General features: G+C 50.5%; 1 protein-coding gene and 1 long non-coding RNA gene across 4 annotated transcripts; one reads left to right on the top strand and one right to left on the bottom strand.

Moving 5' to 3' along the window:
* Positions 1–378: 378 nt before the first annotated feature.
* On the bottom strand, positions 379–24,277 carry LOC114699150 (arachidonate 5-lipoxygenase activating protein). 3 transcript variants are annotated; one of them, XM_028878069.2, is made up of 5 exons: positions 24,079–24,273; positions 17,082–17,181; positions 8,182–8,252; positions 2,937–3,018; positions 379–857 (listed from the first exon to the last, which is right to left on the bottom strand). In XM_028878069.2, exons 1-5 carry the CDS (start codon positions 24,146–24,148, stop codon positions 695–697), a joined length of 486 nt encoding a protein of 161 aa, XP_028733902.1. In that variant the 5' UTR covers positions 24,149–24,273; the 3' UTR covers positions 379–694. The 3 variants fall into 3 exon arrangements, with proteins under 3 accessions (XP_028733902.1, XP_037054280.1, XP_028733905.1); XM_037198385.1 differs by lacking the exon at positions 17,082–17,181 and having other exon boundaries at positions 24,079–24,277; XM_028878072.2 differs by lacking the exon at positions 8,182–8,252 and having other exon boundaries at positions 24,079–24,274.
* LOC114699151 lies at positions 2,576–11,288 on the top strand. Its single transcript, XR_003735477.2, has 4 exons — positions 2,576–2,664; positions 6,301–6,424; positions 7,674–7,742; positions 11,160–11,288. It is a non-coding gene; the product is annotated as an uncharacterized LOC114699151 (long non-coding RNA).
* Positions 24,278–25,217: the final 940 nt, after the last annotated feature.

Here is a 25,217-nt window from a genome sequence, read left to right as displayed (position 1 = left end):
GAGTAACTCATGAATCCATCCATTCACTTATTCATTTGTTCAGCCAACATTTGGCTTAGGATGGGCCTGATGATATCTTCAATTCTTACAGCACATTCTAAACTGCACAACATAATAAATGTTGGGTGCAGACCATCTCAGACACCTGCACTCAGGCCTATGGTCCTAGTCATCCTCTATGCGGACCTGCTGGGTAGAGCCACGAGGGACCCGAAAACGGGCTCCCACAGTGGGGCAAGACTCTTGGTTAATAAAGGACTCTTAAAGACCTCACTGTCAATAATAGGATATTGTGATTTTAATTATCATTGTGTAGCCTGAAGGAACGCTCGTAGTTAATACAGAAATACCACCCCAAACTGAGCCATCAGCCAAAAGTTTGTCTATGTCTTTACTTTATTTTAGGGAAACACATGTCTGGTCACAAGACACCTTCAGAGAGCAAGATAAGCCAGGAGAGGTGCAGGAACCAGTGAGACGATAAATCCTGGGCCACTGCCACGCTCAAGGGGCGGAGCTGACACAACATTATTTTCTTCCTGGAAAAGCAAGGTTAGCTGACGCTGTGGGACCCAGAGGGCCGCTGGATTTACAGCATTTCCAGCTGAGGAGGAGGAGCAGAGACCGTCACAGGGCTGAGTTATAATGCCTCTCTATTGATCAGGTGATTGCCCCCACCCCCTGCATCCAGCAATCAGGGGATGAGAAGCAGAGGCGAGATGGTTGTGGTTACAGTTCTTATGTAGTTCTCGAAGTCGCTTCCGAAGAAGAAGATGAGGTAATGGTTGAGTACTCCGGCGAGGGACATGAGGAACAGGAACAAGATGATCCGCTTGCCGAATATGTAGCCAGGGGTGCTGCAGAAGAAGGGAAAAGGGGGAGGGGGGTAGACATAGACAAATGACACCCAGTTCACCCCCAAAAGGCTGCCGCTTACACACACGGGGTTCAAAGTCTAACTCGTTTACTCAGCAATGTTCCATGTACCCTCTTCCTTCATAGCAATGGCGAAGTGTCTTTGCTATCCACCACTGAGCATGCTCCAGAGCTAGGTGAGGGAGCCCGCCTTCTGAGCCTGCCATCAAAGGCCTGTCATCGTTAGGGTTCAGGGGCACTGGCTTCCCTGAGTCCTCTTAGTGTCCTTAACTCCAGCTCCTTGATGACAGGATGCTGGCAGGTCCTGACAGCGGTCAGACAATCTGACTGAGGCTTGGGAGCACCGTGGACTCATTAGGCGCCTCTGCAGGGTGGTCCCTGTCAAGAGTGTCCATAAAGCTCCTGCTAGACCCTGGGTGTAATGGAGTTTGCGCTGGGGAGAAAGCTTAAATAAGCCAGGGAAGGCGCTTCAGCCTACCCTCCTGAGGCTGCCAGGGAAGAAATGAGGTTTGCACTAAGGAGAGATAAGCACCCAGTGATGGAAACCGCTCCTACATTCCAGAGGACTGAGAGAAAAAGAAAGATTTCACTCTCCCCTCCCCCACCCGGCCCTCCCCCTCCCCCTTAACCCTATCCCCTCCTTGTCTCTCCTTTCTAAACTGCCAGGGGTAGGAGGCAATTCCTCATGAGAAGTGACTGTCCAGCGGCAAGCCAAGGCTACCCACGTTCTCTGTCCCTCTGCAAGACCCTGCTTGCTGGGCCCGGGCCCATCGGAGTGGATGGAGCTGCCCTGTCTGGAAAGGGCCATGAAATGGTTTGTTAAGATTGTCGGCAAAGAACCAGCCGAGGCCACGGGACAATCAGCACTAAGGGCCGAGCAGAGCCCACTGGGCAGGACAGGTGTTCTCCCGCGGCCACAGGCGGCTTCAAGTTGTCACCCGAGGGAGTCAAAGCCAGCGTCCACCGTTCTCTACACCAGAACTTTATGCAGTTGAAAGGAACCCCAGAGACTCTTGACTCTCATAGCAAGTGTTTGAAAGTTGGCTCAGCAGTTGGGTGCCAACCTCCTCCCTACTCTGTCCCCCTTGGACTAAGAGCATCGGCATCTACGGGGAGCTTGTGGGGAACTGACACTCCCAGGTCCTTCTGAAACCAGGACCCAGACCCTGCATTCCAACAAGCTCCCCATGCAGCTCACAGACAATGGAAGTGGAGACGCTCAACCAGCTGGCTCTTTCTGCTTGGGTAGAAAATGTCACTAAAGGCCCACGTGTTGAAGGGTCTCCAGTTGGTGGCATTATGAACAAATCATTTGAATCGCGAGGGTACCAACCTCATCAGTTCACAGCTGGATGGGCTTTTGGGGGAGTGGGGTGCTATCAGAAGATGTAGGTCACTAGGTCCCTCTCTCTCTCTCTCGGAATTCTTTAGCATTGACTGACTGATGGTGTGTGTGCAACTTGCTGTCAAGGCAACTTGCAGGGGTCCAATCAGGTAGTCGGGGGTTGGGAGTGTCATAGTCCAAGGAAGGAGGGCTGGGTGGGGCTCATCTGTAGACAGTGCAATGAACTCGTTTGTAGCCTCGGACTTGAGTATTACTAAATCTTGTATTCTCCATGGTCCTGTGGGTCCCCGGATCTATCTATTACTCAAGAGAAGCTGTGATAAGGCGCAAACTTTAGGTCTCATTTCTTTTGACAGACGCTGAGATGTTTAATGCACAAGAGGCCGGAGAAATCAGACCTGGAAAGTCACTGCTGCCCCAGATTCCACCACAGAGAAGAGCTGGTATGCGGTTGCAAGTAATGTACAGCCCAGCATGCTAAAACACCCCTGTGAGCCAAAGCTATGCGAAGGAAAAATTTAATGGGAAAACTAGGCAACTCCCCAGTTTTATTTTCAAAGCCCTCAAAGTTCGGGGAGGGGGTCCTAGCTGTCCCCCCTTCATCCAAGGAGATCCTATTGAGCTCTCAGAGGCAGTCGGGGTGTTCCTGGGCAGGAACACCCTCCTACTAGGAAAGCATTCATCAAATCATGTTCTTCAGCACCCTGAGACCTACCTCTGAGTTCTCTCTCCCAGATAGCCCACGAAGTACTTCTGCCTCACAAGCAAATACATCAGTCCCGCGAAGGCAGCAGGAACTAAGTAGAGAAACGAAAACACACGTATCAGTTTCAGTCTCCCAAAATGTTTTTCACACAACAGTAACAGTGGCTAAGAAATTAGCGTTTGATCACAAAACCCATCAGAGACCCCGGGTTCTGAAAGCAGAGGCTTGCACAGTCTCCGTTTGGGTTTCTATTGCTGTGCCAAAACATTATAACCAAACGCAACTTGGAGGAGAAAGGGGTTATTTCAGCTTCCAGCTCCACATCAGGATCCATCATCCAAGGAAGTTGGGGCAGAAACTCAAGGCAGGAACCTGGAGGCAGGGGCCTCCTTTGGCCACGGAGGACCAATACTCACTGGCTTACTCCTCGTGGCTTGTCAGCCTACTTTCTTATACACCCCAGGACCACCTGCCTGGGTGGGTGGTGGCACCACCCATGTGGCATGGACCCTCCTCCATCAATCGTTAACCGAGATACTTCTCCACAGACTTGCCTATAGATCAGTCTTACGGAGGCATTTTCTCAGTGAAGTTCCCTCTTCCCAGACATATCTAGATTTGTGTCAAGCTGACAAAAAGCAGCCAGCAGACATACACTTCAAATAAAAGCGAAGTGCTGGGTGGAGGGCAAGTGCTGGGATAATAGATTACCTTGACCAGCTCTGTGGCATGCTACCCAGAGTACCTGCTTAAGAATCATCTGATGTGAATAACATGTCTATCCCTAGATATGGGAAGCTGGGCTCAGGTACCCAGAGGGCCTTGTGTGAGGCCATCAGCTGGGAAGGAAGGCAGGGAAGGGGTCACTGTGGGAACCAAAGCCCCACTTCTGAGACTGGTCCCTGTGCACCTGGGGTTTCTGGCCTCTAGGGAAGCTTTCTTTGCATTCCAAGATCTGGGGAAATTGCAGACAGCACTCCAGTCACCCCCATAAAATCCTATATTTAGGGTTGGGAGCTGAAAACACCAGCTCCTTATGAGTAGGATGATCTAGAACAGGTGCTTAACTGGTCCTGTGTGTGGACAGAGGCTGCTCACAGCTCTCCTACTGTGTGTGGACAGAGGCTGCTCACAGCTCTCCTACTGTGTGTGAACAGAGGCTGCTCACAGCTCTCCTACTGTGTGTGGACAGAGGCTGGTCACAGCTCTCCTACTGTGTGTGGACAGAGGCTGAACACAGCTCTCCTACTGTGTGTGGACAGAGGCTGCTCACAGCTCTCCTACTGTGTGTGGACAGAGGCTGCTCACAGCTCTCCCACTGTGTGTGGACAGAGGCTGAACACAGCTCTCCTACTGTGTGTGGACAAAATCTGCTCACAGCTCTCCCACTGTGTGTGGACAGAGGCTGGTCACAGCTCTCCTACTGTGTGTGAACAGAGGCTGCTCACAGCTCTCCTACTGTGTGTGGACAGAGGCTGGTGACAACTTTTCTATCTTTTAAGAAAGAGCGTGGGAGGAAATAGCGCTATGTGAGTAAAAACACTTTGAAAGTCCCCAGCATTATTCAAACACCAAAGCAGCTTCCATTAGTGAGAACCTCGCAGGAGCCAGGCACCTCAGGCTCCCAAACCACCTACTGGTTGGGAGAGCTTTCCGGTCTCTGTTTTGCAGAAGAAGAAATCTAAGTGAAGACCAAAAGTCCATGGGATACTGTCTTTTCCCGGATCTCCTCTGTACTTGCTGGAGTGCCTGGAGCACATAGGCTTTCCATAATATTTATCAAATGAATGTTTTACTGAAGTCCAGCAAGTATCATCCAGGTCTTTCTGATTTCAAATCCGTATCACTGCCATCGGCAGCATGGGTAACATTTATGGAGTTCCCATTGTTAATTTGAACCACACAGAAGAAACATTTTTTTAAAGTTTTTTTAATATTCATTTTTATTTTACGTGTATGAGTATTTTGCCTTCATGTGTGTATATTCACCATCCGCACGCAGTACCCACAGAGGCCAGGAAAGGAGAGAGAGCCCATGGAACTGGAGTTATAGCTGACTGTGAGCTGTCATGCGGGTGCTGGGAATTGAACCTGGGTCCTCTGCAAGAGCAGCCGGTGCTCTTAACTGCTGAATCATCTCTCCAGCCCCGCAAAAGTAACACTTTTTTTTGATAGACTTGCCAGGATACATATTTTCTCCTTTGTGGTTGGTGTTGTCCCCTCTCAGAATTTAGAATTGCCTTGGGGGTGAGCCTCTGGGCAGGCCTAGTCATTTTGATGATATTAGTTGATGCGGGAGGATCCATCTTAACTTTGGGCAGAACCATTCCCTAGGCAGGATACCTCAGACTGGATATAAGCGGAGGAAGCACACTGAGCATCCATGCATCCCTTCATCCCTGCTCTCTGTTCCTGAGTACAGATGCTACGTGACCAGCTCCCTCGAGCTCTGTGACCTCTCTACTGTAAAGGAGTGTAACTTAGAATTGTGTGCTGAAGTAAATCCTTTCTCAAGAGGAAAAAAAATAATCCTTTGTGTGTGAGCCATAAATGCAAAGTTCTCAATAGATACAAGGCTCAATTTTCTGTGTTGAAGCTGCTGTGGGCTTCATGGACACCATTTACCTTCATCACCTTGAGGACTTTAACATGAGTGAGTGGATAATGGTCTTATTTTACAGTAAGGAGACATAGGTTGAGAAAAGCCCAGCAAATCCACCCTGGGAATGGTGGTTCACACCTGTAATCCCATCACTTGGGAGACTGAGGGGAGTTCAAGGTCAGCCTAGGATACATGTCAAGAATCCAGAAAGAAGCTGGGTGGTGGTGGTGCTCACCTTTAATCCCAGCACTTGGGAGGCAGAGGCAGGCAGGTCTCTGTGTTTGATGCCAGCCTGATCTACAGAGTGAGTTTCAGGACAGCTAAGGCTACAAAGAGAAACACCGTCTCTTGGGAGTAGGGGAGAACCTATAGAGAGAGGGGCTGGAGAGATGAGCCAATGGCTAAGAGCCTTGCTGCACTTCCAAGACCAGGGTTTGATTCCCAACACACAAGCCAGCTGCTCCCATCCTTCTATAACTCCAGTTCTAGGAGATCTGACACCCTCTTCTGGCCTCCAGGGGCAACTGCATTCATGTGCACAAACCCATACACAGACACACAGACACAGAATTTAAAATAAAATTAACCATTTTTTAAACCATCTAGAAATAAAGGAGGGGGAAGAAAAAATAAACTTCGAAGTCTGTCCTAATTCCTGAAAGTCACAAGACTGCCACAATTAATTATGTCATGATTAATGATTTGCATTGCATAAAGTTTTCCCATTTGGACATCTCTGTTCTGACTTTCATTGTCCTATTTCTCTTTCAGTTGGAATTTAACTGGACATAAACTGATGGGCAACAGGTGTGGAAAGGATTCCTATCTCCTACCTTATGCAGGGAATAGCAGAGACCTTTCAAGGGGAACTCGAGCCATGTGAACCACAAAGCAGGTACAAACCTAGGTTCTAAAATTATGAAATTAAATAAGCCACTTGTCTGTCCAGATCTTGGGATAGTCTCTAAAGTGAGAGGTCTGGAACAGAATAGTCTCTGGGGTTTCTTTCAGCTGAACAACTTATATAATCTCTGCATTCATAAAAAAATGACAATAATCAACTGTAGCTGACTGGTGCATTTGAGCCCTGGCGATGTGGATGTTTGTTTTGACAGAGATGCATATTTCCAGGGCTCTGAAATACTCTCAGACTCCCTTTGTATTCACCTAGCTGGAGAGGCAACAACAGATTTACCTAGCATCATTCAGACCCAACAAAACTCACAACTCTTCATATGGATTTTCTTTGACTTGATTTTTCAAATAATGCCAGATATATTTTTATAATCTCACTCAGGGTAGAAAATGAAAAATAAATGACGAGCTACTGAGAGCCTTCAAGGCGCTAAAGGAGACTATGTGGCATCTCTTCAGTGGTTTCTAATGCTCGTGGGAGTAAGTCTCACTGTTGGCAGTAACATATCCATCTATCTACTTATCTTCTTAATTTTTAATAGGATTAATTTTTTATTGTTGTTTTAATTATATATATATATATATGTATGGGGGGCGTGTGTGTGTAATACCCCTGGAGGTCAGAAGAGAGCATCAGAGCCCCCTAGAGCCAGAGTCACAGGCAGTTGTGAGCTGCCTAGAGTGGGAGCTGGGAACTGAACTCTGGTCCTCTCCATGAACAGCAAATGCTCTTAATCACTGAGGCCCCTCCCTCCAGCCCCCATCCACCTATTTTGTAACTGTCCTTTTGTGTATTATTAACCTTCCTACATTCAGGACAAAGTTGGCATACAATAAATGTTCCAAGTGTATTTACAATATAAATTAGTCCAGTAAAAGAAAGAATGCTTAGAGAAACTCCAGAAGTAGGAACTGAAAGAGCCAGCCGGGCTCTAATCCTGCCCATGCACTCACCAGTTAACGAACCCTGAACCCAAGTGTCCTCAAGGGTCGCAGGGAAACTAACATCCACTGGACATACTTTATAGAGCAGTAGAAAATGGTAATAATCCCGTGGTTTGTCAAATGGTCGCTTCTGGCCTTTCTGTATGGGCCCTGCTGGACCACTGAAGCGGCTCCAATCACACTGAGCCGCCACCAGACAAATGCAGGTCTCGGGCAAGGCTTTCTGGTGCTCCATCTCCAAAGAGAGCCAAGAGCATATGATTCTGGTTTCCATTTCATTGCAGAGCACCTCTGGGAATCCATCCGTCCTTCAGAATCGTTGAAATCAAGACTGTGTGCAGCTGATCACCCAGGTTCGGCTGGAGCCGAGCCCGTGCTCTGTAGATGCATGCCCGAGGAAGGGCCAGAGTGCTGCGAGCTTATTAACCCGAGAGCCAGCAGCGGCAGTGCCCAAATAGAGCCAGCCCTCCGGCGCTCTCATTTACAATGCCCTTGTATCTGAGCTAACACTGCTTGCAGATTCCGAGTCACATTTAGCCTTAAACCACCCTTGTCAGGGAAGCGCTCTCAACCAGCCACCAGGGAGCAAGCATTAACGATGCATGACCACGCCACACTGCGCCTGCACTGAGCATGCCCGGAACACAACCTCCCCAGGGCTCTCATCTCTCCAGGGCAACCTGCATGAGAGCTGTAGGTCCAGTCAAGGCTATTCAACAAAATGCCTGCCCTTTGAACCCCCGAGAGCCGCACATTATAGAAAGAGAACTCACAAAGAGAAGTCACGGTTACCTTGGCTGCAAAGTAGTCCGGCAGTCCAGAGTACCACAAGGAAAGTGGGGTATGCATCGACGCAGTTCTGGCTGCAGGGCAAACAGGGCAGAAAGAAAGCAGAAAACACGTGACTACAGTGTGGCCTGAAAATTACCTGAAGACCCCAGTTCATAATCACCGTCGCGCAGGGGTCACAGGCCCCTCTCTTGTCTGCCGCCTACCCTGAGGGAGCAGCCAGCAGCACATCCCACAGACGGTGGGAACAAGGAAGCGCGCTCGGAGTTCATTAACTCTGCTCCTAGGTGAAGCCATCAGAGGCCGCGCTTCTTTGGCAGAGCTCCTGTGGTGGGTGGTGCCCGTGCACTTCTTGGAGTAACAAGTGAGCAACGCAGACGACAAGGTGTGGCAGAGGGGAAAATGCCCAGCCAGGGGAAACTGTGTCCCATGGGGAGCAGCAGGCCAGTGGAAAAGCAGATCCTCAAAGCGTTAAAGAAACCAAGGTCCGCCGGGCGGTGGTGGTGCATGCCTTTAATCCCAGCACTCGGGAGGCAGAGGCAGGAGGATCTCTGTGAGTTCGAGGCCAGCCTCGTCTCCAAAGCGAGTTCCAGGAAAGGCGCAAAGCTACACAGAGAAACCCTGTCTCGAAAAAGAGAGAGAGAGAGAGAGAGAGAGAGAGAGAGAGAGAGAGAGAGAGAGAGAGAGAGAGAGAGAGAGAGAGAGAGAGAGAGAGAAAGAAAGAAACCAAGGTCCATTCACAAAATCCGATGCGGGAGGGCTTCCAGAGTCCCCGTGAATGCTGCCGCTCCAAACCGGGCACTGTGCTGGCATCTGCCATCCGTCCTCTCCCTTGTAAGCGTCCCACGTTCCTGGGACTGCACCAGATGACTCTGGGGTCGCTTTAGCGATTGTTACACTTGGCCACCAACTCAGTGGCTTAAAACGCCACAGATTCATTTTGTCACGGTTCCAGCGGGCAGAGTCCGAAATGAATCTCCCTGAGCTGTAGCTCAGGTGTGGACAGGGTTGCATTCCCTCTGAAGCTCAAGGGGGTCGGAGGGGGGAGGGGGCGGCTACTGCCTTGACTCTCCAGACTCTGAGGATACTCCAGTATTCTTTGGCTCATGGCCTCTGCCAATCTCAAAGCCAAGGACGACCAATGAGCCTTTCTTCATGTAAAGCCTGTCTCCTCATTTAAAAGGTTCTATTTATGGGTCTGGAGAGAAGGCACGGTTACTAAGAGCTCTTGATGCTCTTCCAGGGAACCCAACTTTAGATCCCAGCATTTATCTCCATTGGCTCACAGCCACTTGTAACTCCAGCTCCAAGGGAGGGACGCAACATCCTCTTCTGGCATCTTTGGGCACCTGAACACACACACACACACACACACACACACACACACACACACAAATAAGCCTGACTTACATGAGCCAGGAAAGATTTTTTTTTCCCCAAACCAAAACCAACCTGCATTTCTCCATATAATGAAATGACAGCCTCGTAGGAATAGGGTGTGTTAGGGGCCATTATTCTGCCTATCATAACTACAGCCATATTCAGAGGAGAAACCAAATGCCTAGAGTAGCTGATTAACTCTCTAGGGTTTCCCAGCTCAGGAGTGGGGGCTGAAGGCGGCCAGAATTCACACCCAGCCTGTTTGTCTCCAAACCCTGGAACTTTTTCACAATGTAAACAGTAAGTGTTCTTGGGTACAGCTTGTAGACCCTAAACTAGGATTTAAAAAATGCATGCAGCCGGGGGGTGGTGGCACACCCCTTTAATCCCAGCACTCTGTGGGATTAAAGATCTCTGTGAGTGCCGGGCATGGTGGCGCACGCCTTTAATCCCAGCACTCGGGAGGCAGAGGCAGGCGGATCTCTGTGAGTTCGAGGCCAGCCTGGGCTACAGAGTGAGTTTCAGGACAGCCAGGGCTGTTACACAGAGAAACCCTGTCTCAAAAAACAAACAACAACCAAAGAACTGCAATGAATATGGAAAACCACTGGAGCAAGGGAAGGAGAGGTATTATTCAGGGAGCCACAGGAGACTGGAAAGAACAGTTGACTGGGACGTGGTCCTTGGCGGGACTTTAACCAGCTTTGGCATGAGCTGCCTCTCTGGGTTCCATGTCCTCACCCACAAAATGAAGAGCGCAGCAGTAACTCTGCCCTCTGAGGTTCTAAGTCGGGGGTGTAATGCAGAGGTGCTCATGTGGGCCCCATCCCAGAAGTCCTCACACGCAGCCTGTTGGTCTCCAAACCCTGGAACTCTTTCACTATGTAAACGAGGCAACTGAGGACGTCTTAGATCCACAAGTGCACGTCCCAGCTTAGGCGTGTGGCACTGGAAACCGGGCAAGGTGCTCAGCCACCCATGCCTTAGCCAGCCTTCCAGGTGGTTCCACGCATGGTGCAGTTTGGGGCCATGGGTCGGCAGGGTTTAAGCTACACAGGTAAAAGCCAAAATTCGATGCTTCTGGCTAGGGTCTCAGGCCTCAGAGCCACTCAGATCTGCTCTTCTCGTTTGAGTATGGGCGCAGTCCCCTATGTATTACATACACTCCATATCGACATACATTGCACACCGGTCCCAAGAATGCAATGCTAAAGACCTCCCGGAGACGGGACTATGGCCGTCACTGAAGATGTGCCCTGAAAGGGTTTGCGGGACACTCTCTCCTCCCTCCCCCTCTCCACTCTCCCTCCCGCCCTCCTCCCCTCTTTCTCTGGCTTAAACTATGACCCCTCAGACTAACACCTTTCCACCGTGATCCAAGCTATGCTTCCCCCACCATTAACCCGGCCCTATCGGGTCAGCTGATCTTGTACTTGAACCTCCAGAACCACGAGCCCAACAAACCTCGGGACTTCAAAACCAGCCCGAGACAGCTGTTTTGTTATAGCAGCGAAAACCTTGGCTTGCTTTTGCTGGCTGGGATACAACATCATAACCAAAATCAGCTCGGGATAAAAGGGCTTTATTTTTTCACCTTACAGCTTATAGTCCAGGAAGGGAAGTCAGGGAGAGGACCTGGAGGCCGGAACTGAAGCCGAGGCCATGGAAGAGAGCTGCTTACGGGCTTGTTACCCATGGCTTGTTCAGCCTGCTTTCATTCTTTTTTAAAAAAAAAATTTATCTTTCTTTTATGTGCATTGTTGTTTTGTCTGCATGTGTGTGAGGGTGTCGGATCTCGAAGTTATAGACAGTTGTTAGCTGCCATGTGAGTGCTGGGAATTGAACCCTGGTCCTCCAGAAGAGCAGTCAGTGCTCTTAACCACTGAGCCATCTCTCCAGCCCCCCTCAGCCTGCTTTTTTTTTTTTTTTTGTTTTTTGGTTTTTCGAGACAGGGTTTCTTTGTGTAGCTTTGCGCCTTTCCTGGAGCTCACTCTGTAGACCAGGCTGGCCTTGAACTCACAGACATCCGCCCGCCTCTGCCTCCTGAGTGCTGGGATTAAAGGCGCCGCTGCCACTGGGCTCTGCTTTCTTCTACTACCCAAGGCCACCTGCCTAGGGGTGGTACAGCTCGCAGTGGGCTGGGCCCTCCCACATCCATCATGGACTAAGAAAATGTCCCCACAGACTTGCCTACAGGTCAATATGATGGAGGCATTTTCTTATTTGGGGTTCCTCTTCCCAGAGGACTCTAGCTTGTGTCAAGTTGACAAAAAAATTAACCAGCACAGCTGGATAATACATCTGGATTAATCAAACACCCTTGACCCATACAGTAAAGAGAGCCTAGAGATGTCGGGTTGTCCTTTCCCAGCCACAAGGACCTTTATGTCCCTCGATAGTCAAAGGAGCCTTTCACTAGAGAAGTTTGCGAATGTCATAGGTGACAGACCCATGCCTCCTCTCCTGGAGACAGCTTCAGACTAGGCACAGCACACAAGGCAGAACCCGCTGGTCTCATGGGGTGGTGATCTGCACCCATACAAGTTCCACGGGTCTGGTGAACCCAGAATTCCAAAGGGCAGGAGGTCCTCACACTGTTTGCAGTTCCTGACCTTACTCAACAGATGGGTCCACATTAAACCGCAGCAGCCCTGGGGTGGTAGCAGTGTTCCTATGCCCACTTATCAGCAGAGTCACAACACCACAGCCTCGGGCTTGAGAGACGGAGAGCCGCCTCCCAGCTCAAGGAAGGCAGGGGAAAACTCCTCCACCTGGTTACCAGCATACAGTGCCAGCTGGCTTGACGATTAGTAACGAGGATTTCTCTCTGCTTCAGCCCGATCCTCATATTTTGTCTGTTTTGAAGTAGTGGTTTGGGAGGGGATGTGCAGGTTGGTGTGCATGTATGCACATGTGCATGTGAGCACCTGTGTGTGTGGAGCACAGAGGTCGGTGGCCTGGGTCTCTCATTGAGTCTGGAGCTTGTGGATTAGGCTGGCCCATGAGGCCCTGAAATCTGCCTGTCCCTGGCTCCCCAGAGCTGGGACCTGCCTGTCTCTGCCTCCCCAGAGCTGGGACCTGCCTGTCTCTGCCTCCCCAGAGCTGGGACCTGCCTGTCTCTGCCTCCCCAGAGCTGGGACCTGCCTGTCTCTGCCTCCCCAGAGCTGGGCTACAAGCTTGTACCCCTCCACCCAGTTCCCTCTTCTTTTCTTTGTTCTCTCACAGGGCTGCTGAGGCTCGAACTCTGGTCCCTGTGTCTGCAGAGCAAGCCCTCGCTGCCTGAGCCGTCTCCACAGCCCATGAAGTAGTCACTTTGGCTCGGTGATGAAAAGGCGAGGATCCCTAGCTACCCGGGAGTCGTAGCTTAGAGAGAACTGTCCAGTGACTTCAGCAGGCTTCCACTGTTCCTGCCTGTATTCCAATTACCTTCTTCCTAATGAAACACGCTCTGTTCTGTGGAGAGTCGGTACATCTGAATGAACCCCTCCACCCCACATAGTACTACTGCATTTCTTTTCCTTTTGAGGAGCTTTGTATCTTTTCTTTCTCAAAACAGAACTGGTAATCCCATCTTGACTCTCATGCAGGTCTAAGCAGAGCCTGCTCAGCTGGTCTTGCAATGAATCGCCATGCTGTAAAGTTGAAGCCCCACAATCTGACTGTTTTATGGAGAGGCCCTAGGCTATCTTTTCTTTCCTTTTTTTCCCACCTCTGGAAATACAACAGAGAAACCCTTTAGAATTCTGTTAGTTTGTTTGGATTACGTTGAAAAAAGGAAGTACCATGAATAAGAGCTAATCACGCTATCGACCCCAGTCAGGCTCCTGTAGCCACAGTGACTTTAAATCACGATACACTGCTTGAAAAAAAAATGAGCCCACAGTGGACACCAAGAGGTGCTGGAGTATCGTGACATTTCTCCGAATGTATTCTGATAAAAAGTGAGCAGAAAGGGGAATCTCTGTGGTTAATTACACCACCCCTCTCTTGGTGAACTAGACTGTCCTCTGGAGCTTCTCGGGCATCGCCAGGAAGAACTTTGTTGTTTCATTTGTTAATGACTCATGGACGTGGAAGCGTAGAACACATTTCAGGAAATTACACATCTCTGGACAGCCATGTCATGCCACAGCTATGCTTACCTGCACTCACTCCCCAGGAAGAACCCACAGTCAGCTAACTAGGATTTTTCTCCCAAAGTCAAACTTGAACTCAAACTCACTAGCTGTGCTGATGCTCCAAGACCAGCGCGTTGATCTGCATCCTGCACACGTGAAAGAGCCAAGGTCCAGCTCATTTTATCCAGAAAGCTCTGGTTCGGCACTGCCCCGTGTGGTCAGACAGCCGTCCGTCGAGGGATCTCACCTGATGGACTCTACTGATGTTGGCTGGGTCATGTGATCATCCACTGTCCCAGACTCTCAGTCTATCTATATCTCAACAGTCACAGCTCATGCTCAAATAACATGGCTTGGGCTTCTATGTCCATCAGTAAATATCATTGCCTTTCAGGTTATTTCCTTGGTAGCCAAGATCTTGAAATATTCATGATCCTACATTCATCAACAAAAATCTGGGTCTTATCAGGATGGTGGTGGAGCACACCTTTAATCCCAGCAGTTGGGAGGCAGAGGCAGGGGGATCTCTGTGACTTCGAGGCCAGCATGGTCTACAGAGTGAGTTCTAGGACAGCCAGGGATACACAGAGAAACCCTGTCTCAAAAAGAAAAAAAAAATCTGGGTCTTACAGCTTATGACAGATATATTTGCATGTAAATTATATATAGCTTATAGTGTAGTGTGCTGTATGTATAGATATGTGTGTATTTATGCATGTATGTATGTATGTATAGTGTACTAATGTCATTCTGTGTATTAACAACAGATACAGCTTCACATCCTAAATTTTAGATAGCAAGATTAAATGCATGCTCTTGGGATAGAGAGATGGCTCAGAGGTTAAGAGCACTGGCTACTCTTGCAAAGGACCTAGGTTTGATTCCCAGCACCCACATGAAGCTTATAACCATTTGTAACTCCAGTTCCAGTGATCTGATGCCCTCTCCTGGTCTCCATGGTCACTGCACACACAAGGTGCACATACATACGTGCAGGCCAGACACTCAACACGTAAAAATAAGTGACTCTTTAAAGACATCCTCTTTTCTTCTTCTACCTCTTCTTGGTGCTTTTTTTTTGGGGGGGGGGAGGCCTGGAGAGGAGACCGCTGGTGTTGGCTTTCTATTCCCCCTCAGCACCTTCCTGGGGGTCACCCGGCACAGGCAAACAGCCAGGGTACGCCTGGACCTTGCCAGGATGCTGCTGTACAGAGCTCCAGCCCCTTTTGCAACCTGCATATGCATGCATGCATGCTTCTTGGCCAAGGGAGGAAGTGGTCTTTGTAACAGAACCGCAACAGAGTCTGAGCAACTTCTATCTTAGAGAAAGTTCTCTCCCCCGGGGCTTAACTTCCTACCACTCCACACAACTTCCCGTCTGCTCCTTCTCCACCTCTCAGGAGGGCTGAGTGGTAAAGACGGGGACTTTGAAAACCAGACGGCAGTGTCTTCATGGTTGGGTCCCCACACACAACAATCACCCGATACATGCCGCCTCGCACAGGTTCTTATCTTTGGAACCTCCACACAATCACAGGGTTTCTAAGCCACTCTCCCCCCGTCATGTGGCTCAGCCACCAGCCTCGGGTACTGGTGCAACTTGGAGGCCAGCGCCAGGCTCATAGAAAACAAAGCTATTCCTCAAGCAGGGGGACGCGGCGGCGGAGGTGAGACGGCTAAGACCCAGCATGGTGGCACACACCTGGAATCCCAGTCCTGGGCAGGGCACAGGCAGAAGAACCACACGTTTGAGGCTAGCCTTGGCTACACAGTGAGACTGTGTGTCAAAGAAAGGAAGACTCCAGACTGCCCAGGACGTTTCATTCCCTGTGCGTTGCCAGCATGGTGGGAACTTAACTTCTAAGAATGTGCGGGCCGGTCCACTGCGGCTTCTCACTGGAGGACTGAGGCGTCTGTAAAAACTCAGTGTCACTGTGAGAAAGTAATTATCAGGGCAGAAGGACACTGCTCATCCCCACTGCTAGAAATTGTGGTTTTCTTTCAACAATTTTGTCTCCACCCCTGATCAGAGATATACCTTTACATCTCTTGCACACATGACATTTCTGAGGGCCCCTTTGTGTTATCTCCACAGAAAATGGTGCAGAAACATTGATGCCAACCTATAGATTCTCTCTGCTCTTCTTCAAATGGGTCTGTAATGCCTTTTAAGCCACGTCTTTTAAAGCCTTACATTGATTGACACTGAGGATTAACAAAGCCAAGGTCTAAATGCTAACAAAGAGATCTCCCTGTGGGTACTTCAGCAAAGGATTCCTTCCCTTCAGCTGGCAGGAGTGTCTGCTGTGGGATGGAAATTGAGCGTCTCGGAGTGCTCTGTGGGGACTCCAGAAGTAACTGTGAGTGCTCCAGACAAGGCATGCACCAATTTAGAAGCTTAGGGCCAAAGGGAGCCAGGGCTGGGAAATATCAATGGAGAAGACCCTCCCTGGTATCACACACACCCTATACCTCACAGAAAGAGTGAATGGCATCTACGAGAGAGAAGATGCATTCATTCCCGAGGTCCATCCTGTCCTCACCCCCGGAATCAGTTTAGTTCACAAGAAGCCAACGACAGCTGAATGGGAGTCCCCGCCAAGCGGCTCGCACAGGTCTGGCAGGGGCCCCTTACAGAGCCTCCTGACCTTCCCAGAGAGTCCCTGGCTTTGATCCTACTGTTGGATGGCCGTGACTTTCCCTTGGAAGAACCAAAGTCACCCCTAGGGTTGGAACTGACACCCTCTCTCAAAGTAGCCCTGCATCAAAGCAGGGAACCTGCCCTTCTGGCCGCCAGCATGCCCGGCTGACCCCTGTTTAAATATATTCTGCATAAAGGAAGATCATGTTTGAGTAATGTCATCTCAGGGTTGTGAGCCCAACAGAACCCCACAAACCTCTTTCCAAGGCCATTCAGGTGTCTGCCAACAGCTTTTCTATTCAAAACTCAAGGCAAGAGGGCAGGGGAATATATTACTCAGAGCTTCCATCTTTCTGTTCTCATTTTGGTTACTCAAGGGGACCCTGTGTTATAAAACTCACTGGTGTCACCTCCAGACTGCCACCGGACGAGGCCAGGGTGGTATGAGGGAGGCACTTTCAGAGCTGCTGTGGCTCACAGCTGGCTTGCGATGAAGAGCTTCAACGCCCACAGGAAACTGGTCCCTGGGTGTTTCTGGATCACAGAGCCCCTTCCTCCCTCCCCTGCTCCACTTCCTTCCTCTAAGGCTTGTGATCTCCCGGATGAGGAAGGGCATCCAGAAGCCTTCCAAGTGAAGTCCAGCCTTCCCAGAAGCCTGCCTCCTGAACACTCTGAAGGTTAGCAGAGGCAGATGTGCCCTGGAGGACAGTCTCATCCCTTCATGCCCATGTCCTGCTATTAGCAGCAGCAGAGTTGGAACTCACTTGGCAGTGTAGACCCGCTCAAAGGCAAGAGTCCCGGTCCTCTGGAAGCTCCTCCCGTTCTGCGTCCTGCTTTCATGCTCCACCTTGTGGGCGAAGAACGCTGCCGGAGGGAAAGATTTGGATGTGGTTCATAATCAGGCACATTCAGGAGGCTGTTCCCTAACTGCTTTCCTAAAACACAAGCATGCTTCCTGGATTTGGTGTCCAAACAAGGCCTCCATGTCCTCCCCACCACAAATGTCACTTAGCGAGAATGTACTCAGCATCGGTTCCGACATCGATGCATTTGGTGTTGGGACAAGGCACACACAGCCTTGCCTTAAGAAACTCACAGTTGAAAACTATTGACAACCGAGAAAAGCAGCAATGACTCCACAGAATGGCTCAGAAGGGTCAAACCCACTAGCTTAATTTATTGGTTGTGTCACAGGATATCTAGAGAAAATGATACCTAAGATAAAATCTGAAGACGGGGGCAGGAATTTGCCAATGGCTGCAGGGAGCAGGGGAGGCAACAGGAATCACTTGTGCTTTATGCAAAGGCTAGAACTGTGTGTGTGCTTCAGCAGGGCCAGCTCAGGACAAGAGGTGTGTGTGTGTGTGCGTGTGTGTGCGTGTGTGTGTGTGTGTGTGTGTGTGTGTGTGTGTGTGTGCGCGCGCGCACGCGCGCGCTTCAGCAGGGCCAGCTCAGGACTGGAGGTGTGTGTGTGTGTGTGTGTGTGTGTGCGCGCACGAGCTTCAGCAGGGCCAGCTCAGGACTGGAGGTGAGTGTGTGTCTGTGTGTGTGTGTGTGTGTGTGTGTGTGTGTGTGTGTGTGCTTCAGCAGGGCCAGCTCAGGACTGGAGATGGACTGAGCTGGGAATCAGGACCCAGCAGAACTGCGAAGGAGGCTAAGAATGATTATTTTATAAAGGACAATTTCCCAATTATATAGATTACTCTAATTTTTTATGTATGTGGGTTCTTCCCTTGCATGCATGTATATGTACCACATGCATGCAGTGCCCATGGAGACCAGAAGAGGGCATCAGATCCCCGAACCTGGTGTTATAGATGGTTGTGAGCCACTATGTGGGTTCTGGGAATTGAACTAGAGTCCTCTATAATAGCAGCCAGTGCTCTTAACAGCTCAGCCATCTCCAGTGAATGATTATTTATTTTAAAGATTTATCTGTTGTCTATTACTATGAACCAGATGTTTAGCTTGAATCTGAAAACAAAATAGACTGAGATTCTTGGCCCAATGAGCTCATGTTTTATTGACAATAGCAAAAAGGGGAGACAGGCAGCCAGTAAATAAAACCTCTAGAAAACAAATGTGTGGTGTATAAAGCTAGAGACAAAGGGGATGGAGGCAGCTGGGGTGTGGCCCAGTGGAAGAGCTCTTGCCCAGCACCTGAAAGTCTCTGGGTTCTACTCCAGCAAGGGGGAGGAGAGAGGAGAGAGAGAGAGGAGAGAGAGAGAGAGAGAGAGAGAGAGAGAGAGAGAGAGAGAGAGAGAGAGAGAGAGACTGCAGTTGTAGTTTCGGGTCAGTGGAGGGTTTGCCAAAGCCCTGAGGTTGGTCTCTGGCATCACATAATACCGAGCATGGTGGCAGACACCTCTAATCCTAGCACTCAGGAGGTAAAGCAGGAACTTGAGGGGTTCAGGGTCATCCTCAGTTATACAGAAAGTTTGAGGCCAGCCTGAGGCCACAAACGTGTACAGCACAGGATTCCCAGAGGGAGGCCCAAGCTCGAGAAGGCAGCACCTGAGCCAAGACTCAAGGAAGCTGAGTGTCTAGAACTGTCCATTGGGTTTAGAGAAGCTGCCGGGTCCTGGTGAGAGCTATGTGCTGAGAACAAGGAGCGTCTTACACAGAGCTTACACAGAGCAACTGCAGAGCCAAAAGCTGCTTTGTCTGAAGTGTGTCAGATGCTTAGAGAAGGCAGATCCAAGCGGGAAGAACTCAAGAGCTGGCCATGGCTGTAGTGAGGAAAGAGAGGATCCAGAGGGCTTGGCCGCAGATGGTGCAGAAGAAAGGCTGCTTCTCCCTCTCCTGTCTTCCTCCCATACTCCTATCTAGGGAGTGGAAAGTGGGGCGTGTGATTGGTTTCCTTCTTTACCCATTTCCTATTCGTCTCTTCCAAAAAATTATGAGAAGGGCGCCTTACCAGCTGCACCAAATAGAGCCTATCATGGCTTTTTTTTTTTTTTTTGACATAAACACAAATTAACACTCTTCTGTAGGAACATGCCCATTTTGAGCACATCCAAAGGACTAGCTCGTCTAGAAGAGAGCTCACCACGCTGTAAGCATTCCCTCATTGAATCTTCGTGAACTCTCGGAAGAGGGGGTGTTCTGTTCTGAAGACAGGGGATCACTGCTCAGGGGGGCTCAGCCTCGGGACGGCTGAATTCCAGCCCAGGCGAGCCTCGCCTCTCGCTATCACATAAGTATAATAGATACTGGACTATTACACTTATACTTACTCTTATTATTATATAAGTCTGTCTGTTCTGAATGTCTCTACTAGCAGAAAACATAACAGAAAATTAGGTGTCTCCTTTCCAGGACTCAAGATGGCCTCTCTTGCCTCTGAACAGAGAGTTGAGACTGGTGTCATGGAACTCAAAGGTTAGCGCCTCAGTCAGCAGCAGGACTTAGCTACGTGTCGCTGTTCGCCTCGTCTGTCCGCACTCAGAAAAGCAAAGCCTCCCTTCCCCCCTCCCGAGAAGAAGCCATCTCTCTGCTGTGCGGCCCAAGCCTCCCACCCTCCTTACGGCCGATTCGTCGTCACTGTCCTCACTCCTTTCCCTCCCGAGATCTCCTTTTCACTTCAGCTCACGACACCTGCAAACCCTGCCTACCCACGCGTCTGCCTTGAGCACGTCTCCCTCAGTCCAGTATCCGTGGATGCCACCCTCTCCTCCCTTCGTCTTCCTTACTCCTCACCACTCTCCCTAAGCCCCTGGGATCCTCCCGTGGATTCCAGAAGCCACGTAGGCAAAGACCGCTAGTGCCCCCTTTCCTGGCTTGTTAATATTAAACCAGAACCAGCGAGCAAATGAGAGGCCAACACCCACAGATGGCCGCAAACAGTTCCTCAGAATTCACCGCCAAGGGGATCCCGACAACTCCTGAAGCATCATTTACAGCACCCTCAACATCCACCCCAGCAGTTCTCACCCTACTGCACTTCCCAGATGAGGAATGGGGAGGGGGGGCCGAGAGGACTCAAATAAGGTTCTTGGGGTCACATAAAAAGGATCCTGAGATTCCAGTTCGCTACCACGTGAACAGGAGGAGCCAGCCACGGGTCCACAGGAAAGTATTTTATGTGAGGCTGTTTTACTGTAGCCGGCGTTACCAGGAGCTGTTCTATGGCCGTGGTCCTCAACCTCCCTGACGCTGTGACCCTTTAATGCAGTTTCTCCTGCTGTGGTGACCCCCCCACACACCATAAAATTCCTTCATTGCTACTTCCTAACTGTATTTTTGCCACTGTTATGAATAGTAATGCAAATGTCCTAGGTGCAGGATAGCTGATATGCGACCCCCCTCTGGGGGGTTGTGACCCACAGGTTGAGAACCACTCTTCTGTGGTCTTCATGTTAGAAAGAACCCAGGGAGGGAGAAGGTGGCTCTGTGGTGGAGGGGGAGAGGAGGAGGCTAACTCCTCCCACTTTTCCTCATCACTCCGTGGGCTGTGGGAACAGCGCTCCTGCCTTCCAGAAGGAGTCCTGTGTTCGCTGTCCCCGTGTCCAGGACAGACCTCCTTCACCCACCCTCTTCCCCGGGGCTCCTGTATCATTTTTCCCAAATAGATGCTCCTCTGCTTTGATGGAGTTGCTTTCCCAATAAATCCACCCTAAGTAAGAAATATTTTAAGTCACAACTACATTTAATACACCTAACCTGCTCAGGGCTACCGCTCAGCCTGGACCATCTTAAATGTGCTCAGGATACTTCCAGTATCTAACACAAAGCTTAATTTGCAATACTTTCACATAACCCATTGTACGTCCTGCTAAAAGTGAAAGGTGGAATGGTTCTGTAGGCAGCCTTCTTACACCTGGATAAAACTGAAAAGTCACGAGTGAAACCACAGTAAGTGTCCTAGTTAGGGCTTCTATCACTGCGCTGAAATACCGTAACCGAAAAGCAAGTTGGGAGGAAAGGGTTTATTCAGCTTACACTTCCACATCACTGCTCATCATCAAAGGAGTCAGGACCGGAACTCAAACAAGGCAGGAGCCTGGAAACAAGAACTGATGCAGAGGCCATGGAGGGGTGCTGCTTACTGGCATGCTCTTTGTAGCTTGCTCAGCCTGCTTTCTTATACGACCCAGGACCACCAGCCCAGGGACGGCACCACCAATGGGCTGAGCCTTCCCCATCGATCACTGATTAAGAAAATGCCCTCCAGGCTTGCCGACAGCCCGGTCTTATGAGGCATCTTCTCAGTGGAGGCTCCCTCCTCTCCGATGACCCCAGCTTGTGTGGAATCGACATAAAACTGGCCAGGACAGCAAGTTAGAGACCATCTGCATGGTTTTTCCAGATTCGCCTGGTCACAGAGCTGTTGGCGCCTTGGCGGGAGGGGGCAGAGGCTCCTCCACAGCCGTGCTGGGAAAGCAGCTGGGCTTTGATGATTCCTGCCTGGGTTTCCCAGCTCGGCCTGGCCTCGCCATCGGCATTCTGCTGGCTCAAACTGGAAGAGCACCTCAAGTTCAAACGTCTTGATGACTAAAGTGTTTGAAGGCAGAGGAGGAAGTCACACCAGGCAGGCTGGGCACTGCCCATCCTCCGAAAACCAGGCTCTCGGGGTCACTGAGGAAGTGGAGCCAGCCACTGCACATCCTCATGTGGCCCACAACACAGTGTTCGATACTCGGTAACATGGAAAACATTTTTGACTAACAGGAAGTTTTCCCTACGGTGTTTTGGCGTGGAGGATGAAAAGCGTGGGTTGTTTGCATATCTTTTTAGCTCTCTCACAGGTTTATAGATGAAGCCCAGAGTTCATTAGACTTGCAAAGAGAGCCTGAACTTAGGACTTAGCGTTGGCCTGTGCTCACAGGTACAGGTCAGCACCAGTACTGTGTCTGAAGTTATTTAAAGAATTCTTGTCCCCAACAGGCATTTCCAGCAGTTACAGAAGGCCCTCGCAGATGACTTTCTGTCTCACCTGGTCGCTCAGGCTCCTCCCTCCCAGGAGAGCAGAGCTCATCCCAAGCCACAGTGTGGCATCGTTGTTCAAGGCAGCGGCCTCTCCCTTCCCTGAGCACGGGTGGAATGGCTGGGTGCCAACATCGGCGTGATGCTCTGTCTCCACCTTGTTCTACCGGGCTCCTCGGGGGACGGGGGAGGAGGGGGGGAGCAGTGGTGTCTCCACGCAGGGGTCTCCAGTCTAACCAGGAGCCTCGCAGCTTTCCCGATGGGGAAAGTGAACTTGAACTTCCTGATGAGCCCAGTTCCAGCTGCGTTGGCAGGAGGGAGGACACAGTCGCCGGCCTGATGCTCGTAAGACACAGTGCCAGGTACAGAGGACAGGGATAGAGGGGGCCCCTACCCAGGGCTGAGAAGCGCTGTCCCTGCCCCCTGTCTTCATGAGACTGGAGGAGTCCCTGCTGTCACTGTCCCTGGAAGGCAGCCTTGCTTACTGTCCTATCACCAGGTCCCCGGACACCGCCTAGCGCCAAGCAAGGTCTACCGTGGGTGGGTGTCGGTCGGCCACTTACTCCTCCTCCCTGTCAGTTTCCCGAGCCAAGAGAGTCTGCATGAGGCAGCAGCCGTTTGAGGAAGTAGTGACCCAAATAAGCTACTTGTTCCCTCTCCGAGTGGCAAGTTGGTCAAGCGTGATGCAGCATGAAGATGTCTGGGTCCGGCCGCTCCACACTGTTGCTGCGTATAGAAAGCATGCGTATGGTGTCCAACCGCTCCACACTGTTGCTGCGTATGGAAAGCATGCGTATGGTGTGCCGAGCGGGGCCCTTGCTCTGTGCCAGCATCTCCCCACTCAAGACGAGGACAAATATTAGAGCATCCCAAGATGGCTCAGTGCTCCACATTCCCAAGTGTGACAGTACATAACCATGAGCGGTTACCAGGAAGCCGTGGCTGCTGCCCGTGCTGATGACACTCCCGTTTTCTCTCAATAAACCGTAAAACACGAAGCCACCGGTGTCCTTACCCCCCCAAAAAAATCAGCCTGAAAAAGGCCCAAAGCAGAACTTCGGTGACAGCTCTTCAGAGCTCTGCCCTTCACAGATCTGTGTCCTTCCTGTCAGTTCTTTAACTTTTAATGAGGTTAACAGCAATGCTAAGAAGAAACAGGACTGTTTCCCCAGAGAGACAGATGATAGATGAGAGATAGACAGAAAGACAGATGATACATATATACAAACATACACACATACATAGGTGTGTGTGTGTGTGTGTGTGAGAGAGAGAGAGAGAGAGAGAGAAAAGCTGTACACCAAACATCTGGGGTGTGGATAAATGGTAGAGAACTTACCTGCTTACTTAGAATATACAAGGCCCTGAGTTCTATCCTCAGTCACACACATACACACAGTATGTTTTGAATGTTTCTCCAAAAGAACTTTTTTAAGTTCAGAAGTAAAATAAAAAGTGCTTTTCCGTTTATAGCTCTCAAATCAATGCCCCGATCCCACACACACACAGATGACAGGTGATCGCGGTTGCCCTGCAGATTAGTCGATTCAGCCCAGCATCCGAATGAACACATACCCCATGCCTTCCACCCCTCCATATCCATACACCAACTGCAGACACTTGGGCCAGGTTGCTGTCTTTCCTCCGGAAACACGACCGGTCATCACCACTCAAGCAAAAGAAGGTCCAGGAGGAGGAAAACCCAGACTCACATAGAGAGACCCCCACCCCTACACACTCAAGTCCGGAGAAGTAGAGATGTGGAGTCCATGTGCACACAGAACTGGGTGTGCCTGACGTACAATGCCATTCTCCCTGGGGGAGGGCTCCCCTTACCGTTCTGGACCACGCTGATGAGGGTGACAATGACCAAGAGCACAACATTGCCCACAGTGTCTTGATCCATCCTGGCTTCAGGCTCTCCAGAGACGAGTCTGGCCCCAGCGCCTCAGCCTCACTGTGCAGAAAGGGGAAGTGCCAGCCTGGCTCTGCCTTTCACCATCAGAGTTTCCAAAGGTCCCAACACAGTCACTCACAGCTACTGCTCCTCCCCCTCCTCTGTCTCCCCTCCTCCTCTTGCTCCTCCCCCTCCTCCTCTTTCTGCCCCTCCTCCTCTTGCTCCTCTCCCTCCTCCCCTTGCTCCTCTCCCCCTCCTCCTCTTTCTGTCCCTCCTCCTCTTTCTGCCCCTCCTCCTCTTTCTGCCCCTCCTCCTCTTTCTGCCCCTCCTCCTCTTGCTCCTCTCCCTCCTCCCCTTGCTCCTCTCCCCCTCCTCCTCTTTCTGCCCCTCCTCCTCTTTCTGCCCCTCCTCCTCTTTCTGCCCCTCCTCCTGTTGCTCCTCCCCCTCCTCCTCTTGCTCCTCTCCCTCCTCCTCTTGCTCCTCTCCCTCCTCCTCTTGCTCCTCTCCCTCCTCCTCTTGCTCCTCCCCATCCTCCTCTTGCTCCTCCCTCCTCCCCTTGCTCCTCCCCCTCCTCCTCTTGCTCCTCCCCATCCTCCTCTGCTCCTCCCTCCTCCCCTTGCTCCTCCCCCTCTTGCTCCTCCCTCCTCCCCTTGCTCCTCCGCCTCCTTTTTTTTCACTCTTTCTTTTCTAATTATTATTCCACAAAATGGCTGGACTATGGTTCGGTGTTGCCTTCCAGGAACAGCAGAGTCTGGGGGAAAAGCACCACACAAGTCGAGTGTGGTAGAACACTTATAACCCCACACCAGGGAAAGAGAGACAGGCGAGTCCACGGGACTCGCGTCAGAGTGAGTTCCAGGCAGGGAAAGGCTGTGTCTCAAAAAATAAAGTGATGACTTCGTTTGGAGGAGCTACAGCCAAGGTTTACCTCTGATCTCTACAGGCACGTGCGTGTGAGTACACACACACACACACACACACACACACACACCCCACATAAAAAAGGGAAATGAATAATAGGAATTTATACATTCAATTACAGATTAAAACTAAACCAAAGAATACATCAAGAGTCAGA

Source organism: Peromyscus leucopus, chromosome 23 (assembly GCF_004664715.2).
Source record: "Peromyscus leucopus breed LL Stock chromosome 23, UCI_PerLeu_2.1, whole genome shotgun sequence".
Lineage (NCBI taxonomy): Eukaryota > Metazoa > Chordata > Mammalia > Rodentia > Cricetidae > Peromyscus > Peromyscus leucopus.
The sequence above is the reverse complement of the archived record's forward strand: the minus strand, read 5'-3'. Positions and strand labels throughout refer to the sequence as shown.